At 41.4% G+C, this 22429-nt stretch overlaps 1 protein-coding gene across 1 annotated transcript; it reads left to right on the top strand.

Annotated features, from left to right (window-relative positions):
• Window positions 1–1384: 1384 nt before the first annotated feature.
• Window positions 1385–10637, top strand: LOC134572628 (nicotinamide N-methyltransferase-like). Its single transcript, XM_063431706.1, has 5 exons — window positions 1385–1428; window positions 6353–6530; window positions 7873–8080; window positions 9647–9682; window positions 9812–10637. Exons 2-5 carry the CDS (start codon window positions 6383–6385, stop codon window positions 10236–10238), a joined length of 819 nt encoding a protein of 272 aa, XP_063287776.1. The 5' UTR covers window positions 1385–1428; window positions 6353–6382; the 3' UTR covers window positions 10239–10637.
• Window positions 10638–22429: the final 11792 nt, after the last annotated feature.

Here is a 22429-nt window from a genome sequence, read left to right on the forward strand (position 1 = left end):
CTCCCTCCCATAGTGGTCCTTATCCCCCCCTCCCTCCCATAGTGGTCCTTATCCCCCCCTCCCTCCCATAGTGGTCCTTATCCCCCCCTCCCTCCCATAGTGGTCCTTATTTTTTTATTATTATTATTATTTTTATATTATTATTTCTTATTTTATTAATATATTTTTTTTTCGTCCCCCCTCCCTGCTTGATATATGGCAGGGAGGGGGGCTCTCCTTCCCTGGTGGTCCAGTGGCAGTTCAGTGGGGGGGAGAGGGGGGCTGGCAGAGCTGTAACTTACCTGTCCTGCAGCTCCTGTCAGCTCTCTCCTCCTCTGCGCCGTCCGTTCTGCTCTTCTGTCAGCTCCCAGTGTAAATCTCGCGAGAGCCGCGGCTCTCGCGAGATTTACACTGGGAGCTGACCGAGGTGCTGACCGGACGGCGCAGAGGAGGAGAGAGCTGACAGGAGCTGCAGGACAGGTAAGTTACAGCTCTGCCAGCCCCCCTCTCCCCCCAGTCTGTATTATGGCAATACAAATTGCCATAATACAGACCTTGACTCGAGTATAAGCCGAGTTGGGGTTTTTCAGCCCAAAAAATGGGCTGAAAAACTCGGCTTATACTCGAGTATATACGGTATGTAAAATTATTTTTAAAAAATGCAAAAATTATAGTCGAAATAGCCACATGAATTTATTTTAAACTCTTAAAGGGACACTCCAGGCACCCAGACCTCTTCTGCCCATTGGAGTGGTCTGGGTGCCAACTCCCACTACCCTTAACCCTGCAAGTGGAATTATTGCAGTTTTCATACACTGCAGTATTTACCTTGCTGGGTTAACTCCTCATCTAGTGGCTGTCTACTAGACAGCCACTGGAGGACACTTCCGTGTTTATAGCACACATTCCGTGTGCTATAGCGTCGCTGGACGTCCTCACACTATGTGAGGACCTCCAGCGTTGTTGAAATCCCCATAGGAAAGCAATGGAAGCATTTTTCAAGCCGCGCATGCGCAATAGGTCTCCCCCGTCGCTGGCCGTGCATGCGCAATAGGTCTCCCCCGTCGGATGACGTCGGCGGGGGAGGAGTGTGGGCGGACCCTGAACCAGCGCCGAGGGACATCGGCGCTGGATACAGGTAAGTCACTGTCAACCCTTTCAGCAACTTGGGATAGGGGGTGGGAGGGAGAGGGGACCTGCAGTGCCAGGAAAACGGTTTGTTTTCCTGGCACTGGAGAGTCCCTTTAAGAACAGCTTCAGAATGACAAGGTCAGCAAGATGCTAAATGTCATCATCATGTGTCCTTAAGCAATTAGTAATCCAACCTACCCACTGGAAGGCGTGTACTTATAGATTCTTGTTGGACACTGATGATTATATAAGCAGCAATTTCCAGAGCTGGATACCACAGACAAGCCTGAGACAGAGGAGGAACGAGGTTAAAGTCAGGTAAGTGACATTAATACAATACACTCACACTCTAACGGAATGCTCAGGTTTAACAGTAATTGGTGATCACCAGCTTGCTGCCACTCACCCCATGGGGTTCCTATTAAGGGTTAATAAGTATGTAGGGGTTTAGGAAAATACCCATTTCTGTCTCATTAGAGATATTGCATATCAGCTTAAAGAAACAAGGTAAGTTGTTGGTGTTTGACTCACCTGGAGGTTTGCCTTGATGTGGCAGGTGAGCTTACATGTTTTTTTTTTTTTTTTTTAACATCAGAGAGGCTTCTGTCCCATGAGTATCCATCGCTTAGTAATGGGAAAGATGCCAATTCATCATATGTTGTTATATGCAAAAAGGAAGTTCTCTATAAATTTTCATTTATATTCAATTTATTTGTATTATTATTATTAACGTAAGACCGGCCATGGAGGATCCATATCTGGTAGTTATCGTATTCTATATTAACCAATAAATTGGTACATAGCTCCCCTAACCGTATCTTATCAGACTATACGAAAAACATACATAAAAAAGAAAAAAAAAAAAAACATAAAAAACGACGTACTCATTCACACAGTGCATCAGGGGCATTAAGAGAAGGGGAAAGAAAATAAATAAAAGCCCATAGTGTTAAAGACCAGTTTTCTTTTAGAATATTATTAATTATTGGTTAATGGATATCTCAGTTGCCCAGGGTTCCCAGATCTTGATATATTTGCTTGTCATATCAAGATTTCTATATATCTGTTTCTCCATTAGACGTTGGTATGCTATTTGATATTCCACCTCTTTCCATGAGGGTATATTTATAGTTTTCCAATATCGAGTCATACAGGTTTTAACTGCCATTAAGATATGAATTATTAAATATTTTGTGTTTTTAGTTTTGGTAGGGATATTCATATGTAGGAGAAATAATTGTGGAGAAAGGTCCACCGTTTTTTTAAGAATAGTATTAATTATTGTTGATGTCGCTCGTTTTAAAGGATCGAGAGCATGACAATCCCACCATATATGTCTAAATGTTCCTTCACATCTTAAGCATCTCCAGCAAAGAGGATCTGTAGGAGAGTGGAATCTTGCAACTCTCGCTGGAACCATATACCACCTATGGACCAATTTAATCTGTAATTCATACAAACTTATACTATGTATCGCTTTCGTGAGCAAATTAAATGATTCCTTCCATTGGTCCAATGAGAACTCCTTTCCGATATCATTTTCCCATTTGAGCATAGATTTAATTTTTCCCTTATTGTATCTATTATATAGAACCTTATTTATTTTTGAAACCATATTATTCTTCTGTTCTATATTAAGAATATTATCTATAAGTGAAATATTGTGAATTGGATTAGATTGTAAAAAATGTTTGATTCTGATATATGTGAACAGTTCATTATCAAAACCTACTGTATTTATAAGAATTTGTTGAAACGTTTTTATTTTAAGATCTGGTTTCAGAATGTCTGCTAATTTTATGAAACCATTATCTTTCCATTTTTTAATGTTAATGTCCTCTATATATATTTGTATTATTTCAATTGGTGAATTTATAGTTAGATATTCTTTAATCTGTAACTTTTTCTTTAAAGTTTGTAAATTAGAAAAAATGTCCAGTATTGTCTTATTTTTAATGTTTAATTTGTGAAATGTTGGAGGATCAATCCAATATAATAGTTTAATATCCGAAATATTACTCGAGATTTGTTCTTGATCTATCCACATATTATCCTGATTGTTATAGTTATTCCATTCTAGGATATGGGAAAACATAATTGCGTCATTGTTGCGGTCACCGGCCCGCCGAGCCTCACGGTCGTGCCCGACCGGCACGACCGCTCCGACTACACGAGCTTACCTGCTCGTCGGCGAGCCGGGAACCGCGCGTGTAGTTCTTCCGGGCATCACGCCCGAATCCAATATGGCGCCGACCACGTGGTCGCGTCTAAGGATAGCCCCGCCCCCGAGAATTATACTAACGTGTGCGTGACGTCACGACGTCAACGCACACGCACGTTCTGGGGTCAGAGGTCGCCCTCTGACCAATCATAGCTTAGAGAGGGGTATTTAAACCCCTAATTCACCCTAGTACTTTGCCATGTCGTGGTTTCAGTTTCCTGGTTTCCTGAAAGTGCTATTCTCGTGTTTCTGATTTCCTGGTATCCTGATCCTTGGCGTTTCCCTGGTTATTCTGATCTCTGGTTTCCCTGACTTGGCTTGTTTATCGGTATTGAGTATTTTCTGGCTTCCTTGACCTCGGCTTTCCCTTTGACCATTCTCTGTCTCTAGCGTATTAGTCCGGCCATTCTAAGGACCGGTTTACGCTCTTTCCTATTATTTTCCTTTTCTTACTTATGTATATGTTTACATAGTTTCTGCGTGCTGGACCACATTACTAGTCGTGACAGTCATGTACTTGATTTACATCTGGGAATGATATTCCACCGTCCCTAAATTTTGTAGTTATATATTTCAGGGCTATTCTTGATTTTTTTTTTCCCCCAAAGGTATTGTGAGAATATTTTTTGATACTCTTTTAATATATCTTTTGGGACTTTCATGGGAATGGTTCTCATTATATATTCAAGTTTAGGTAGTAGGTAATGTCTAACCGCATTAGATTTCCCTATCCATGATACATATAAGTTGTTCCATTTAAGTAACGTATCTTTCATATCCTTAAGTAATGGGTGATAATTAATTTGAATTATTTGATTCCAATCGAAGCTTATTTTAACTCCTAAATATTTTATGCTCTCCCTCGACCAAGTGAATGGGAATTTAGATTTTAAAGTTAAAAGTTGTTGTTCAGGTATGTTAGTATATATTACCTGTGTTTTATTTACATTTATTTTATAATTAGAGATAGATCTATAATTTTCAATTAGTTCCATAAATTGGTATAATGATTCCTCACAGTCTGTTAGTGTCAAAATTATGTCGTCTGCATATAATAGAACCCTAACTTGTTTACCGGCTAGTTGGATCCCTTGGATTTTCCGGTCCAGTCTGATGGCTGAGGCGAGTGGTTCTATAGTTAGGGCGTACAACAATGGGGCCAGGGGACAGCCCTGGCGTGTGCCGTTATTTACGTCAAACCAGTCTGATGTAATACCCCTACCCATAACCCTTACTGTAGGGTTGGTATAGAGAGACCAGATTAAGTCGTATATAAAATCCTGGAACCCAAATGCTTTGAGGACCCTCGACAGGAACAACCAGTTTACCCTGTCGAAGGCCTTCTCTGCATCAACTGCGACGAATATTGATGGAATTTTATTATCTTCTATTACTTGTGTTAGGTTTAAAAGCCTACGGACATTGTGAGCTCCTTTTCTACCTATTATAAATCCAGCTTGATCTGGGTGAATTAACGTCGGAATGATTTTTTTTATTCTATCAGCTAATATCCTTGAAAAGATCTTTATATCAATGTTTAATAGCGAAATAGGTCTATAGTTTGATACAAAATGTGGGTCTTTCTCTGGTTTTAAGATAGGAGTAATCATTGTTTGTAACATTTCCTTAGGGAATTTTTTTAAAATTCTCACTTCGTTATAAACTTTGAAAAGAAGAGAGGCTATAGGGATAAGGAATTTTTTATAAAAGGAATCCGTTAGACCATCTGGTCCAGGAGCTTTCCCTTTACGGAGTGATTTTATAGCGTGGGTAATTTCTGTTATGGATATAGGAGATTCCAGGTCTTGGATCTGTTCTGCATTAATTTTTGGTAATTTGCAAGTGGATAGAAAGGTGTCTATCTCGTCAGTTGTTTTGGTAATCTCGGGTAAATTATATAATGACTTATAGTAGGTGAGCTTACATGTTAATGGCCATTGGAGTGGCACTAAACTTCCAGTTATTTAAATGTGCATATGGATTTCTGGCTTTTATTGTATGTATTGGGGCTGATGTGTACTATAGTTATTGCTAATGCCCAGGAGTAGTGGGTGTTTGAGCACAGGGCTTACATTTTGTATGATTAAATATTCAAATATTTATGTGAATATCTTTAAACCAGGCTGAAGCATTCCATAGATATGTGGAGAAAAACAAAATATTCCTGCTAAATATATAGTGTGTGTGTGTGTAGTTGCCTCTTACTGGAAGAAAATTTGCGAAGTTGTTGACGTGCGGAGTGACGTCAGATGGTGGGCAGCCACTAGGAAGTCCGCTGCATATTTGACTTTGGTCTAAATCGTTCCAGCAAAAGACAGAGCTGCACGAGGGGAGACTGGATACAGAGGCTGCAGAGCACCATTCACCTATTAATTGGAAAACTCCGCTTTTGTGAGTAGGGGCGGATGGCCTGCATACACTCACTAACGTTCTTCCAGTAAGAGGCAGCTACTCTTATCCCCTCCCAATATGTGCAATATGTATATGTTAATGTTGCTTTTATCTTGTCTGTTAATTACTTTGGTTAGATGAACATCATTTTGATTTATATATAACTCAGAGTGGAGTCACTTGAGAGTGATAGGAGTGATAGTCCTTATTTATAAATATTTTGGATTATGAATCTAATTGTATCATCTGTTTACATTCTTATCGTTTAAAAGTGTGGTTTATTTCCATTTTTTTAAACCTTTTTTGAATGCCTTTTTAGTGCTCCCATCAATTTGTATATTTTTTTTAAATATATAATTAAGTTGTAATACAGTCCTTTGTAATACAATAAATAATCAGACAAGTCAAGGAGAGGTAGTGCTACAGCTGGTGGTCTCTATTCACTAAACACTGAGCTGGGATGCAATAAACCTAATTACAAAAGCAAGGCTACAATAGTCAATGAAGACTTGGAGAGCTACACTGGAACCAGAAACCTATAGAAACACACTGCAGAAAAATATCAGTATTTTTGACAAGAGATGTTACATATTTGTGTATAAATAGCCATATATTTTCTTTCTTTGCTAGTAAATTGATTCCTGAAGATAAAAACTCGAGATGGAAGGAATAGACCATAAACATTATCACGATGAAGAGTTTGATCACCATCTGCTGCTAGAAACGTATGTTGGTCATGATAAAACGGATTCCAAAGACGAACTGATGAACATGCCACTGCAAAAATTATTTGAGGTATTGTCCTCAGGTATGTTCATGTTTAATTCCTTTTATTGCTTTTTTTTTTTTTTTTTTTCGTCAGTTACATCTGTATTAAAGAGGCGCTGTAACTTGTAAGGTCTTTGTATTTCCTTAAAGGGACACTATAGGCACCCAGACCACTTCATCTCACTGAAATGGTCAGGATGCAATGTCACTGTTTCCTTAACCCTGCAATGTTAATTAATGCAGTTTCTGAGAAATTACAGTAAGTACGTGAGGGTTAAGACTGCCCCTAATTGTTGTCAATCAGCCACTAGAGGCATTTTCTGCTTGTTAGGCAACCTTTTGGCCTAATTGATGCCGGAGTTCACCACGCTGTTCATGAGGACACCCAGCATCAGTAAAACCTCAATGTGAAAGCATTGCTTTAATATGGTGAGGACCTGATGCGCATGAGCCCCGCAATGGGTGACGAGGGAGGGGGGATGTAAGGGATCTATAGTGTCCCTTAAAGGGAAACTCCAGTGCCAGGAAAACGATCTGTTTTCCTGGCACTGGAGGGTCCCTCTCCCTCCCACCCCCCAATCCCCAGTTGCTGAAGGGGTGAAAACCCCTTCAGTGACTTACGAGAGGCAGCGTCATGTCCCACGTCGCTGCTTCCTCCTCCCCTGCCGCTCCTCCTTCTGCTTACGTCGGCCGGTGGGCGAGACTGATCTCGCCCTCCGGCCGAGGAGACCTAATGCGCATGCGCGGCAATGCCGTGCATGCGCATTAGCGCACCCCATAGGAAAGCATTGAAAATGAATTTCAATGCTTCCCTATGGGGAATAGAGCGACGCTGGAGGTCCTCACACAGCGTGAGGCCGTCCAGCGACGCTCTAGCACAGAAAACCTGTGCTAGGGACCAGGAAGTTCCCTCTAGTGGCTGTCTAATAGACAGCCACTAGGGGAGGACTTAACCCTGCAAGGTAATTATTGCAGTTTAAAAAAAAACTGCAATAATTACACTTGCAGGGTTAAGGGTAGTGGGAGTTGGCACCCAGACCACTCCAATGAGCAGAAGTGGTCTGGGTGCCTGGAGTGTCCCTTTAAAGACTTCCCATGGTGGCATGTCAGCTTGCCTAATAATTCCTGTAGGAGAGTTGGAAGGGAGATACATATCTAAAGCTCTCGCCCTGCACTGTCACCGTCTGGTTAATCAGTTCCTGATTAATGATTCCACTAGGTGCTCTTAGTTGTTTTTTTTTTCTCTTGCATATGGATGTGTACATAAAATGAAGGTATAAGGGAGATACTGCTGGATCCTCTATAGATCTTCGAGAACATTGGAATATTTACATCTGATTTTGTTTTTTGAGAAGCTGCATTTTCCCATTGTGTTCCACCAGGTACCGTGAAAGGAGAAACTCTGATAGATCTCACCATTGCGCCAAATTTCAGTCATTTATTGGTCGCAGCTGATTTCTTTAAGGAGATCTTCATATTGGACTCATCAGACAGTTCGCTCACGGAAACTGAAAAATGGCTGAATAAGGAGACAGGAGCTGTAGACTGGTCTCATGCAGCTCACTTTTCATGTGAACTTAAGGGTGTGAGGTAAATCTGCTGGGTTAGATAAATGTTGCTTTGTGTATTCTAAAGGGACTCAGACCAATACATCCCCAATGAAGTGATCTAGGTGTGTTGGCCCTGTACTTTTAACCTTGCACTATAAAACATTGCAGTTTTATAGAATCTACTATGATGTTTTGTATTGCAGGGTTATATCTTTTTTTTTTTTTTTTATCCACCTCTAATAGTTGTTCCATGACACAAACACCCATAAGAAAGCATCACATTTAGTCCTTTACTATGGGAACTATTTCTAATGAAGCAAATATAGATGGAATCTAAGCTTTTGATCTAGTGGAAGTCCTATATTAAAGCAGCACTGTCACAATCTGCTTAATTTGCAAAGACCCCTGACGATGACATCAAAGCTGGGGTCTGGTGGGCAGGAGGGACAGGCAAGGGTGATATTTACTTACCTGAACCTGTCCCTCATGGGCGTGGCCATCTTGGTCTTGGCAATCTGGTGGGTCCTCTTGGGAGCTGATTTTCCTTCTGTACACTCTCGCATGTGCAAGAGTATTACATTGAGATCCATGGAGGATCCATAACTGGTGATGGCTGTCGGGATTAACACTTGGACTCTGCCCTGAGTCTAAAAGTTGGGAGGAGGAGAAATACAGAGGCAAAGTAGTCCCTATTTTTGTTTCTGTATTTCTTGACTGGTTTGGAATTTCAGTGAAATTCAAAATGAATTTCATTCAAGATTCTATCTTAAATACGCCCTTATCAGGGTGGCAGAAAACAGTGCTGTTTTTAATATTTCTAAAATCCCGTATTAATAGCTAGCCCACTAAATAAGATCAATAACTGCTTGCATTGACTGTGTTGTCCAGGCATGTTGCATGCTGCTCATATAGAAGAGGTAGGCAGCCTTCGACACTCCAGTTGTTGTTGGCTATATCTTCATAATGCTGGCAAAGCTTCAGGGGAAATTTAATTCACAACATTTGGAGTGCCGGAGGTTGCCTACCTCTCTACATAAAAATATTATATTAATATTTGCATGATTTCTTTGGGTGTATATCAACATTTTTGGTTGCAGTCTTTCTATGACTGTTCAGTCATAGACTTCTCAATGAGTTGTATTACAGCTCAATGCCATATCTTTGCAAGACAGGTTGCCTGGAAAATTGCTGCCTCTTGGGTTTTGCACCCCCTGAACTAACATGACCTGCTATCTGACAGCACTTGGGGTGTAATATTTATATTGAAATCAGCACTTTTTTTAAAATAAGAAAGAGGTCCTATCCTTCACACACACAACACTTCGTAAGCCCAAGAGCATTATGTGTTTTGGAGTGTTCCTTATACTTACAGGGTTATTCACCAGTGTGTAAATGCAAAGGAAATTTCCATTTTTAAGCTAAACATATTGCACTGAAGGATAGCTTACATGGATAATTTTCCCAGTTTGGATATTTTGAGCTTAAATTCGCCATGAAGCACCATGGTCCTTCAGGGTTGCATAAATGTAGTCTTGGAAAAGACAAGCCTAATGTTTACACTTTTTTTTTGTTTTTGTTTTGTTTGTTTGTTTTTTTGCACTTACAGTTGCCAGGAGGAGGAGCACCGCAGCACTTTTACAAGGTAACTGTTTTTACACATGAGCTTGTTATCATTCAAAACAACAAATAACCAAATTTATAGAAAACGTTATTGGACAACACAATGCATTTACGATACACTATAACAGTTATCACATCTATTGAATTTCAGTGAACACTTGGAAGCTGAGGAAGAGAAATTCAGAAGAATTGTGAAACGTTGTTTAAAATGGGATCCCACCAATGACAATCCACTGGGTTCCGTCGTACTGCCTCAAGTAGACTGTGCCATCAGTGTCTGGTACCTTGGTACCTGTAAAGATCATGACAGCTTTCGCAACAGCTTAAAAAAATTCTTATCTCTAGTGAAGGTGGGAGGTCACGTCATTCTGTTTGTCCTTTTCAATGGGACCTATTATACAATTGGTGATCACAGGTTTTCAATGTTAAACTTTAATGAAGAGTTTGTGAAGGAAGTTCTCCAAGACAATGGGTATACCACTGTGATTTGTGAAGTATGTGAAAGCAAATTAAACACTGATTTAGTAGATTATAAACAGACTGGGTACATTGTAGCTCGTAAGGAAAGTGAGATTTAACCAAATTAATTCTTAAAGGGTTACTCCAATCACCATGACTACTTCTGCTTTTAGAAGTGATCATGGTTGTAGCAATCGGTATGTGCAGCGTTTAAAGTGGGTAAAAAGTCTTCTGAAAGTAAAATGAAAAAAATAAAAAAAATTGTTCTGAGTTTGCATGATTTATTTGTTTTTTGGTTTGTTAAAGTTTTTAGACCCAACTTTGAAAATCCTAATCCTGGGTATACCCTTCTGGCTATGAACCATATAAAAAGCAAATTAAACACTCCCTTTAATATCTTTTGGATCTTTTAAAGGAGGGGAGAAGGAATAAAGTTAATTCTAAGATCTACTAAAGGGGGAGGTGGTGGAAGTCCTTTGAAATGAAATGCTATTTTTGGTCTAATAAAATATCTTTATCCCCTTAAATACCTAGTTTTTCCGTGAATTGGCAATTGCACAATATTGTAACTTTTTTTTACTTTTTTTTTTTTTTTCGTTCATTTTTCTGCATCTTAATGACCATGTCATTTACTTGCATATCACAAACTCCTGACTGTATCCTGGAAGTATGCGTGTTTCACTTTCCTGAAAACATAATTGCATGATTGCATTTCTTAACGTTGAAACAATAAACCTGCATTAAAATTAATAAATCAAGCTATGAAAGTAATAAACTGCCTCATGGTTTTTTGTATTAAGAATGTGTGTGTGTGTGTGTGTGTGTGTGTGTGTGTGTGTGTGTATATATATATATATATATTATTCTGTTGCGTTTTTCAGCACTTTAAAAAAAAAAAAAAAAAATGTTTTGTGCGGAAAACCCCCCACTCGGCTTATACTCAAGTCAATGTCTGTATTATGGCAACTAACATTGCCATAATACAGACCAGGACCACCGGGCTCATTACAAGCCTGGTGGTCCTGTTGGGGCTTGCAGTGAGCTGTAACTTACCTTTCCTGCAGCTCCTGTCAGCTCCCTTCTCTGCTCCGGTCAGCTCCCCACTGTGGGTTACCGTGGCAACGCTCTGCGCAGCACTCACACCGCAAGACTTACAGTGGAGGAGAAGTGAGCTGACAGGGGTAAGTTACAGGTCGCTGCCAGCCCGCCTCATACACAGCCAATGCCACTGGACCACCAGGGAATGAGAGCCCCCCTCCCTGGCCATGTATCAAGCAGGGAGGGGGGGGAAAAGAAAAAAACAAATACAAATTCAATTATATTAAAACAAAAATGCTAATCTAAAAAAAGAAAATGCCCACCCCACCAAGGTTACACATACACACTGCATCATCACTCTGCATTCTTTATATATTCAATTAATATAATTTTATTGGGATCTAATTTTATTTAGAAATTTACCAGCCTAGTCTTATACTAGAGTCAATAAGTTTTCCCAGTTTTTGGGGGGTAAAATTAGGGGGCGTCGACTTATATTCGGGTCGACTTATATTCGCGTCGACTTATACTCGAGTATATATGGTATATCTATTAGTAATAATAGCATTAACTATATTGCCACAAGTATAATGTTGGCATAACTATAAAAATATATATTTCGGCATAAAAACCCTAGACATAATTTTTGCGTGTATTAACGAAGTAGTGATTTTGTTTAGTAAGTTAGCATTTCAGATCTAATTTAGAAAAATCTAGATAAAGTTAAATCTAGGCTATTTTGATCGCAATTGTGTGAGTTAGTGGTGAGAAGTTCCTACACATTTCGTCCAATAGCTGTGGCATTTTGAACAAAATTTTGCAAGTTTGTAGTTAGAACTAGCGATCACTGCTTAATTAACATCTAACAATCCTAGCTACATAGAAAATAATGACTACCTGTTTTAGGGACCCTCCACAGCACAAAAAACACGCACACAAAAAAAATCACTCTAGTAGACGTATTCCACATGCAAACATTCATGAACTTTTTTTTTTTATTTTTTTATTTGGGTATATCTAAAACCAACTTGTAAAAGCTGTAGATCTTATGTATGCAGCCTTTAAGCCCTCCCCTTCTAACCCCGCCCAGACTTTCTGTGGTTGTCCAATCAGACTTCCCAATGCAGCTCAATGAGAAGTCTTTGCAAGGCAGGTTGCTCTGGGCAATTGCTGCCTCTTGAGTTTAGCTCCACTGAACTAAACAAACCATTAAGTAACAGGATTTTTTTTAATGCTATGGCAAAAAAAAAAAAAGTAATATTTTTACACTTTTTTTGGAATGGATACCTTTTTAATAATGTCTTAACAGATCGTCTTCTTAAAATAAAATTTATGAGTTCACAGATTTATTTTAAAAGGACTATCCCTTAATTCTGAGCATATAATTCTGAGTTTATTTCCTGTTTTGAATGCCTTTTTAGTGCTCCCATAAATTTTTATATATTTTTAATATATAATTAAGTTGTAATACAATAAATAATTAAACAAGTCAAGGAAGGGTAGTGCTACAGCTGGTCTCTATTCACTAAACCCTGAACTATGATTAAATAAACCTAATTACAAAAGCAAGGATGCAATAGCCAATATAGACTTGGAGAACGAGAAACATATTGCAGAAGAATATCAGTATTTTTGACAAGAGATGTTACATATTTGTATATAACTAGCCATATATTGTCTCTTTCTTTGCTAGTAAATTGATTACTAAAAATAAAAACTCGAGATGGAAGGAATAGACCATAAACATTATCACAATGAAGAGTGTGATCACCATCTACTGAGAGAAACCTACGTTGGTCATGATAAAACGGATTCCAAAGAGGAACTGATGAAAATGCCACTGCAAAAAATGAGTTATTGTCCTCCGGTATGTTCCATAGACTTGCGCCCGGGGACCGACCGGGAACCGTTAGTCTTTAAGCCGAAAATAGGTCCTGTGCATTCGCGACTGTTTCCCCCTTAAGTCTATTTGCGATTTTGGTCCATGCGAACGGCTGCCAGGGAGCTGGTGTTCGGTTCTATGCGCACAAATGGAAAGTGCCGAATCAGAGGGAATAAAATATGGGTCTTTACAGTCGCTGACCTGGCCCGTTGTCAGTGGGGAGAAGGTCAGCTTCCACACTCCTCCAGCAGTCCATGACAAACATCTGTGGAAATCTGCATTTGTCACACAACCAATCAAGGATTACAGCCAGATATTTAAAACCTCTGTTCAGAGGCTCATTTCCCCCTGAAGAGCCACCATGCCAGCGAAACGCACGTCGTGGCTCCACCTATCACTCACTGTCAATCTCCAGACACATAACAGACATTCTGCTACATCTCACCGTGGTACTTGCTCGTGTAATAGACCTCCATGCATCATAGACTCCAGATGCAGCTTGACCCTAGAGTACTGATCTTTAGAATACTGCTCTATAAGTGACAGCTAAAAAGTCAATACTTTCTGCTATTATAGGTGCCCTTTAAGGCACAGATTAGTTACAATTACGAGCAGTATTACTTTATGATTTACTCATTCACCATATACACTCACATACTGCTTGAATAGTGTGTTAGATTGTATTTACATTTGGTAAACACAGGTGCCCTTGAAGGGACAGATTACTAAAGACACCAAGCAGTAAAATCTTCAGCATTTTGGTATTATGATGGGGACCAGGGCTGCAGATCTTCGATAGCTAGCATTGGTCCTAAAGACTCTTGCACAGACGTCCACAGCGGCACAGATCAGATAACTGACTGCTTACTATCCCTATGATTATTACCTTTGCTAGCGATATAGTACTTGCACCACTGGTTATTTTGTACTATCAGTCCTCTTTCTACATATCCAAGAATCTGTCACACAGAGATTGAGCACTGTTTAGCCGAGGGGTTCCCCTGGCACAGCATAGCAACGGTGACACTACGTTACATCCTGTAGATATTAGTGACAAATTATACTCTCTCTCTTCCAGCATACGTATTACCGACTAGTGTTGTCACTCAACTCTGGTAACTACCAGCATTTGTATATATGTATATATTTTGTGTTTACTTTAACATCACAACGTAGCAACATTGTGTTCAATTTTATGGCAAGACAGGAGGCTTCATATTTGCTTTAACCTTCTTTACTGAACCTCCCAGCAGCAAAGAATTATTTAAACATATAGATAAAAATCAACCAATCAGGACACATCTTGGAACATATTCGTCTGTCAGGCTCCTCCCAACTCCTCTTTCTTTGCTGCTTGCCTCCCAGGTGAGTCTATTCCAATAATAGCTCTCTCTGTGTCTATTTTATTATATTACATATGCATTGTTTTGCTTTTTTCATAAATTTTTTGGCTCCTTTAATTAGTTTTAACCTTTTCTGTTGTTTACATGAGGTAATTTGTGTGCTTGCTTGTCTAGCCCTTTATGACACTGACCTTTCTCGGGTAAGCCCACTGTCCAGTCCCTTCCCTGTGATTTTTGCTCAATCCCTGCCATTTGTTTGGACTTGTGCCTCACTGATCGTTTCCTCGGTAAGGTTCCTGTCAGACCGCGCCACTGCTGTGGCTGCGGCACGTTGTAGTCACGCCTGCGATCTGTTTCTGTGCCGCCCTTTGCTCGTGTCATTGATAGATGCGCAGTACCCGCCTTCCTCCTTCTTGCCGGCAGCCATCTTTTGTTCGGTGGTTTGTCTCCTGTTTCGCACACTTTTTGTGACAGCTCCGATCGGGATTGCAGCTCTGTTAAACTGTAAGTACATTGCCCTCTGCTGGTTCTTTTTATTATAACTGTCACTATTATAGAACATTTAACTTCTCATAGCCCATTTGTTTTTATTGCAGCTGCCTTCATACATAAGTACAGCTTTGTGCCTATTAGAGGGTGACCCCCTCTTGCCTCTTTCCTGAGGGTGACAACCTCTTTCCTTTTTTTGAGAGTGAACCCCTCTATTGTATTTATTACCTCCAGGGTGAACCCCATGTTTATTGATTAGACAGGTTTCACCTGTCATTATTATACTGACAGTTTAACTGCCATAACTGTGGATGAACCCCATTGAGTCCCCTTAAAAGCAACTGAATATTTTGTCTGGGTGAACCCCAAGAGAAAGCCCCTGCCTTTGCTTTGTTTTGTCAAGTTTGTTAGTATAAATAAATAATAATTATAAATAAAAATGAAAAAAAAAAGAAAATAAATAATATATATATATATTAAAAAAAAAAAAAAAAACTTTTAATATACCCGTTGGTATACTAATTCTGTGGTGAACTCACTACTTTTATTTACTGGTCATCATGTCGAACCAACCAGAACCTGCAATGTCTGCAGAACTAAAAGCCTGGCTTCAAGCTGCCATTGCAGACTCTATCCCCAAAGCCTTAGCAGCATTTCATGACCAGACAGCCACTACTGCCACCATCACACAATTATCTGACTCTGATGATTCCAGGGTCTCTGCTCATGACGAAGCTCCAACTAAGCGCCCGTGGAACGGTGAAAGTGCTTCTGCTGTCAAAGGCAAAGCCCTAGCAAAGACAGTTAAATTGTCTTATGCCAAACCCACTTTAACTACAGAATTTGACGCCTTAAAGGGCTCAACTCTGGCTATCACCTTCGAGTGATGGACGATTACAATGCTTATCCATATGAGGATCTCCCACATGGCCCTTACTCTTCTTAATTTGTTACGGAGACTTTCCTCCTACCCCAAGACCAGTCCTTTCAGGACACTGATCCCATGTCCAATACTAATTTAGATACTACTTAGGATGATATCCTACTGGATACCAATGGGTGTCCACTTTTTGACCCACGCTGTATCAGACACCCTCGTTCAGCGGAATGGACACCCCGATCACATTGCCAAATATTGCAGATTATGGCTTCGTAAATCTTTAGAAAAGGAAATCAGAGCAAAATTAAGAGCAGACTGTCTGCGGCCTACAATCCCTGATAAGGTGGCTGTCACCCCTGAACTTGACCCACTTCTGGTCACTTTCTTACTAAGAAGGGCAAAGATCCCCACAAAGGCATCGAAATAGGCCTAAAAGCCACACTAGATAAACTGATGGATATAGCGGGCCCGCTTATTCAGATTTTTATAATTGCTGACAAGGCGCTAGCAGGTGTCAATTTCAACGAACACATGGTGCGTGAATGGGCACAAAGAACGTTATGCCTGTTGGACAGTGCCAATGTCGCTATTTCAATTGAACGGCATAAAATTGTGCTATATAAAATTGATGCCAAACTGGTAGAACTAGACACCAAATAACTTGGTGTCAGGGTACCTGCTGTCTCTACCTCTGTGGAGGTGAGACACTTGGACGTTCTTCCTCGCAAAAGGGTTGAATCACTCGTTCCTCGCGGTTCCCTCGGTCGTTTACACGCCGGCCGCGAGGGATCCACTTCCTTTCATGACGCGGCGTTCAGTAGCCGACGTCATGACGACAACCCAACCCGATCTGTCAATCAAGCCCCAAGCACGAATGAGGATTCGTCAGGGGCGTGATTACCTGTTTAGAATCAGGGTATAAAAGAGGGCTTTCTACGTTTGTTCATTGCCCTCTCGTGGTTCTAGCTTGTCTCGTCACTCAGTGCTCTTGTATTCTGTTAGTTTCTTTGGTTTTGACCCGGCTTGTCTGTTCTATCTCGTTTACCTCTATTACCCTTTGACTCGGCTTGTCTCTCGTTTACCTGCTCTCTCGTTCCCTCGACCTCGGCTTGTCTCTAGACCATTCTTTACTACTACTTACGTTAGTCCGGCCATTCTAAGGTCCGGTATACGTACCCTGTACCTGTTTGTACTCTGCATGTTGGATCCCTGTCCCGATCCTGACATTACGACAGGGCCATGGATCCTGCAGGTACAAACACTCAGGTTGGTTCTTCCGATTCTAGATTTGATGCCATGGATTACAGAATAGACCAGATGGCTCTAGCGCTGCAAGCTTTATTATCTCGATCTAGTAATCCACCGGAGGAGATGCGAGCTACGTCCATCTCTCCTGTAAGTTCAGGTCTAGAAGTAGCCACTGTAGGTGCTTCTTCCCGTATTACACCTCCTGTACGTTATGGTGGTTCTCCGGAGAAGTGCCGTGGTTTCTTAAACCAAATTGGTATTCATTTTGAATTACAACCTCGCTCTTACCCTACAGATAGGGCAAAGGTGGATTCATTATCACACTCCTCATTGATAAGGCTCTGAGATGGGCCAATCCTCTGTGGGAGAATGAGAACCCGTTAGTCTATAATTATAATGCCTTTGTCGCTGCTTTTAGAAGAACTTTTGACCCTCCAGGTAGAAAGGTCAATGCAGCTAGATTACTATTGCGCCTTAGACAAGATGACCAAACCCTTGTGGATTATGCACTAGAGTTCAGGTCTTTGGCGGCAGAAGTTGGAATGAACAGGCCTATATAGACGTATTTTTAAACGGATTATCCTAGACGAGGTGGCTACTAGAGAATTTGGAGGATTTAATTTCTTTTATTTCTCGTATTGACGAACGTTTAAGAGAGAGACAGAACACTCGTGATAATATTCGTAGACCTTCCTTTAAACTAGCGCCTTTATTTCAAAGTCCTCAAACCACTATCCCAGTTTTTTCTGAACCTATGCAAATAGGCAATACTCGCCTCTCAGAAGAGGAGAGACAGTACAGAAGAAAGGAGGGATTGTGTATGTATTGTGAAGTAAGAGGGCACCTTCGCCTAAATTGTCCTAATCGTCCGGGAAACGCTTGCACCTAAGTTTCTCTAGAGGACAGGCCTTGGGTGTTTCTATTTTGTCCTCTATACACAATTATAAAGATCACAGGCTTCTACTACCGGTTTCTTTAGCATGGGAGAAGGGAGTAATAAAGACTATGGCATTGATAGACTCCGGAGCTGCTGAGAGCTTTATCGACCAAGTTTTTGTTTCTAAACACTCTATCCCATCTCAGCTAAGAGATACTCCCTTGGCCGTTGAGGCCATAGATGGTAGACCATTATCTGAACCTATGATTTCTCATGAGACTATACCTGTTATTTTGACTGTTGGTATCTTACACGAGGAGGATATATCCCTTATGCTTATCTCTTCCCCTTCTGTTCCTATAGTTCTGGGGTATCCATGGTTAAAGAAACATAACCCTATTATTGATTGGGAGCTAGGGGAGATAACTTCATGGGGTCAGGGTTGCCAGGACAGGTGTTTACAGAAAGTCTCACCACTTTGCGTAGGTAATACACCGGTTAACTCCACCCAGTCTACAGACTTACAAATACCGTCTCGATACATAGATTTAAAGGCAGTCTTTGACAAGAAGAATGCTGATACTTTACCCCCACACAGGTCCTTTGATTGCAAGATTAATCTCCTACCTGGTACTATGCCTCCGAGGGGCAATGTATATCCTTTATCCACTAAGGAGAACTTAGTCTTAGAGGAGTATATCCGTGAGAATCTAGACAAGGGATTCATTAGGAGATCATCCTCGCCTGCCGGGGCCAGTTTTTTTTTTTGTGAATAAAAAGGATGGCACGTTAAGGCCTTGCATTGATTACCGAGGTTTGAATAAAATAACTATCAGAAATGCATACCCAATTCCCTTGATTACTGAGCTCTTTGATCGTTTAAAGGGTTCCAAGATTTTCACCAAGTTAGATCTCAGAGGGGCGTATAACTTGGTGAGAATTCAGCAGGGAGACGAGTGGAAAACAGCGTTCAATTCTCGATATGGGCACTATGAGTACACGGTAATGCCTTTTGGGCTCTGTAATGCACCGGCAGTATTTCAGGATCTGATCAATGAAGTTCTTAGGGAATTTCAACAGGATTGTGCTATTGTATATTTAGATGATATACTAATACACTCTAGAGAAATTGAGACCCACCACAGACAAGTCAGAAGGGTATTGCGCAAACTCCTACAACATGGGTTGTACTGCAAATTGGAGAAATGTAGTTTTGATCAATCTCAGATAAACATTCTTGGTTACGTGATTTCTGGGGAAGGCTTTAAAATGGATCCGGATAAACTCCAGTCTATTTTAGATTGGCCATTACCTAGGGGTCTCAAGGCCATTCAGAGGTTTATTGGATTCTCCAATTATTATAGGCGCTTCATTAAAGGATACTCTTCCATTATTGCTCCTATTACCAATATGACCAGACAGGGGGCTGACACTAAGACTTGGTCTACTGAAGCTCTCGTTGCCTTCAAGACACTTAAGGAACTTTTTGCTTCTGCACCAATTTTAGTTCACCCCGATACAACTTTACCTTTCCTACTCGAGGTAGACGCCTCAGAGACAGGTATAGGTGCCATCTTGTCTCAAAGGTTAGGCGTGGATAAACCATTACATCCATGTGGTTTTTTTCCAAGAAACTATATGGGACTGAAAGCAGATATGATATTGGTGACAGGGAACTACTAGCTGTTATCATGGCCTTAAAGGAGTGGAGACATTTATTGGAGGGGACCTTGCATCCTGTTACTATCCTGACGGATCACAAGAACTTGTCTTATATTGGGGAGGCCAAGCGCTTATCCGCCAGACAAGCTCGTTGGTCCTTGTTCCTCACCCATTTCAATTACGTGCTCACTTATAGACCTGGTTCTAAGAACTCTAAGGCCGATGCTTTGTCTCGCCAACATGAACCTTCTACTATATCTGAGAAGGTTTTCTCTTCTATAGTTCCCAAGTGCAATATTATCGCCAACACTAGCCTCAGGATTCATTCTCCGTTGCTTGCCGAGATTATGAAGCTACAACATCTGGCTCCTAGACAGAGTCCTGAGTCACGGCATTTTGTTCCTGTTGAACTCCAACTAGAACTGCTACAGTGCTTTCACAATAGTAAGGTGGCTGGGCATCCTGGCATTCGTAAGACATGTTCCCTAATAGCCAAAGATTTCTGGTGGCCCACCTTACGTAAAGATGTTAGGGATTTCGTCGAAGCATGTGAGGTCTGTATGAAGACTAAACGACCTCAGACGCTTCCATGTGGGCTATTGCATCCCTTGGAAATTCCCGAGAAACCATGGACCTGTTTGGCTATGGACTTCATTGTCGATTTACCTGTTTCTAAAAGACAGACTGTGATTCTCACGGTGGTTGACAGGTTTACTAAGATGGCTCATTTCGTGCCCTTACCTAAACTTCCATCTTCCCCTGAATTGGCTGAGATATTCGCTAAAGAGATATTTCGTTTACATGGGATACCTTCCGAAATTGTTTCTGATAGAGGTTCCCAATTTGTTTCCCGTTTTTGGAAGTCATTCTGCTCTCAAATGGGTATCAAATTGAATTTCTCTTCTGCCTATCATCCCCAGTCTAACGGAGCTGCTGAACGCACTAATCAAAAGATCGAACAATATTTGCGTTGTTTCGTTTCCGAACACCAGGACGATTGGGTTGGTCTGATTCCTTGGGCAGAGTTCGCACACAACAATCTCGTTTGTGATTCTACTCGTTCTAGCCCCTTTTTCATGAATTATGGCTTTCATCCCTCCATTCTTCCCTCGGTTTCTCCTTCCCAAGGAGTACCGTCGGTTGATGTTCATGTTGCCAATCTGAGGAAGTTGTGGGATCAGACTCGACAAATTCTTCTGCATAATTCCATGTTGTTCAAGAAACACGCTGATAAACACAGAAGGGCGGCTCCAGTCTTTGTTCCAGGGGACAGGGTATGGTTGAGTACCAAAAACATTCGCTTGAAGGTTCCTTCTATGAAATTCGCTCCTCGTTACATTGGACCTTACAGGGTCCTGACTCGAATTAACCCAGTTGCGTATCGTCTGGCTCTTCCATCTGCCTTACGCATTCCTAACTCCTTTCATGTTTCCTTGTTAAAACCCCTAATATGTAACGAGTTTTCCACCACTGCATCCTCTCCTCGCTCTGTTCAGGTTGAGGGACAAGAGGAGTATGAAATCAATTCCATTATCGATTCTCGTATCTCCCGGGGGAGGTTACAATATTTGGTTGATTGGAAGGGATATGGTCCTGAGGAGAGGTCTTGGATACCTCAGGAAGATGTGCATGCGCCTCGCCTCCGCAGGGCTTTTCACTCCCGTTTTCCATCTCGTCCCGGTTCCTTCCGCCCGGTGGGCGTTTCTGAGGGGGGGGGGTACTGTCAGGGTACCTGCTGTCTCTACCTCTGTGGAGGTGAGACACTTGGACGTTCTTCCTCGCAAAAGGGTTGAATCACTCGTTCCTCGCGGTTCCCTCGGTCGTTTACACGCCGGCCGCGAGGGATCCACTTCCTTTTATGACGCGGCGTTCAGTAGCCGACGTCATGACGACAACCCAACCCGATCTGTCAATCAAGCCCCAAGCACGAATGAGGATTCGTCGGGGGCGTGATTACCTGTTTAGAATCAGGGTATAAAAGAGGGCTTTCTACGTTTGTTCATTGCCCTCTCGTGGTTCTAGCTTGTCTAGTCACTCAGTGCTCTTGTATTCTGTTAGTTTCTTTGGTTTTGACCCGGCTTGTCTGTTCTATCTCGTTTACCTCTATTACCCTTTGACTCGGCTTGTCTCTCGTTTACCTGCTCTCTCGTTCCCTCGACCTCGGCTTGTCTCTAGACCATTCTTTACTACTACTTACGTTAGTCCGGCCATTCTAAGGTCCGGTATACGTACCCTGTACCTGTTTGTACTCTGCGTGTTGGATCCCTGTCCCGATCCTGACACTTGGTCCAGAAGCTAACTGACTGTTATTTGGGGACAAGTTCATACGGGACCTGAATAAACACCTATCTGTGTTAACCTCCCTCAATAAGGCACAATTATCCCTTTGCAGGGTGTTTAGAACCCAGCATTTTTCTGGGAGAGCTGGTCGCTACAAGGGCCGAACGACTGGCAGAGCTGCCTTCACAGGCTACAGGCCTTGACCATCAGACGCATGGAATTCAGGCAATACCCATTTCTATTACAAGCAGTTCTTTCCCTCTAGAGGATCCATCAGAGGATGTGAATCTGCTTCCCTCCATGGCCGCTCTGCTACAGGTAATCGACTTTCCTTATTCTCAACTTCCTATTGCAGGCCGGTTAACCCTTTTTTTTTCCAAAAGTGGTCTCTATTAACTCGGGATCCATGGATCCTTCAAACCGTATCTGGTTTCCATATAGATTTTGCAAATTACCCTCTACAGGGGTCTCCCCCCCCCCTCCTCTGCACATGTCTCAAGAGGACAATGTGACCCTGGAGGCCACGCTAAATGGCCTTGTCGCCAAAGGCGCTATAGAATGTTCTCTGTCCTCTCACAGATTCATAAGCAACATGTTTCTGGTCCGGAAAC

This window comes from Pelobates fuscus, chromosome 9, assembly GCF_036172605.1.
Source record: "Pelobates fuscus isolate aPelFus1 chromosome 9, aPelFus1.pri, whole genome shotgun sequence".
In the NCBI taxonomy this organism is placed as follows: Eukaryota; Metazoa; Chordata; class Amphibia; order Anura; family Pelobatidae; genus Pelobates; species Pelobates fuscus.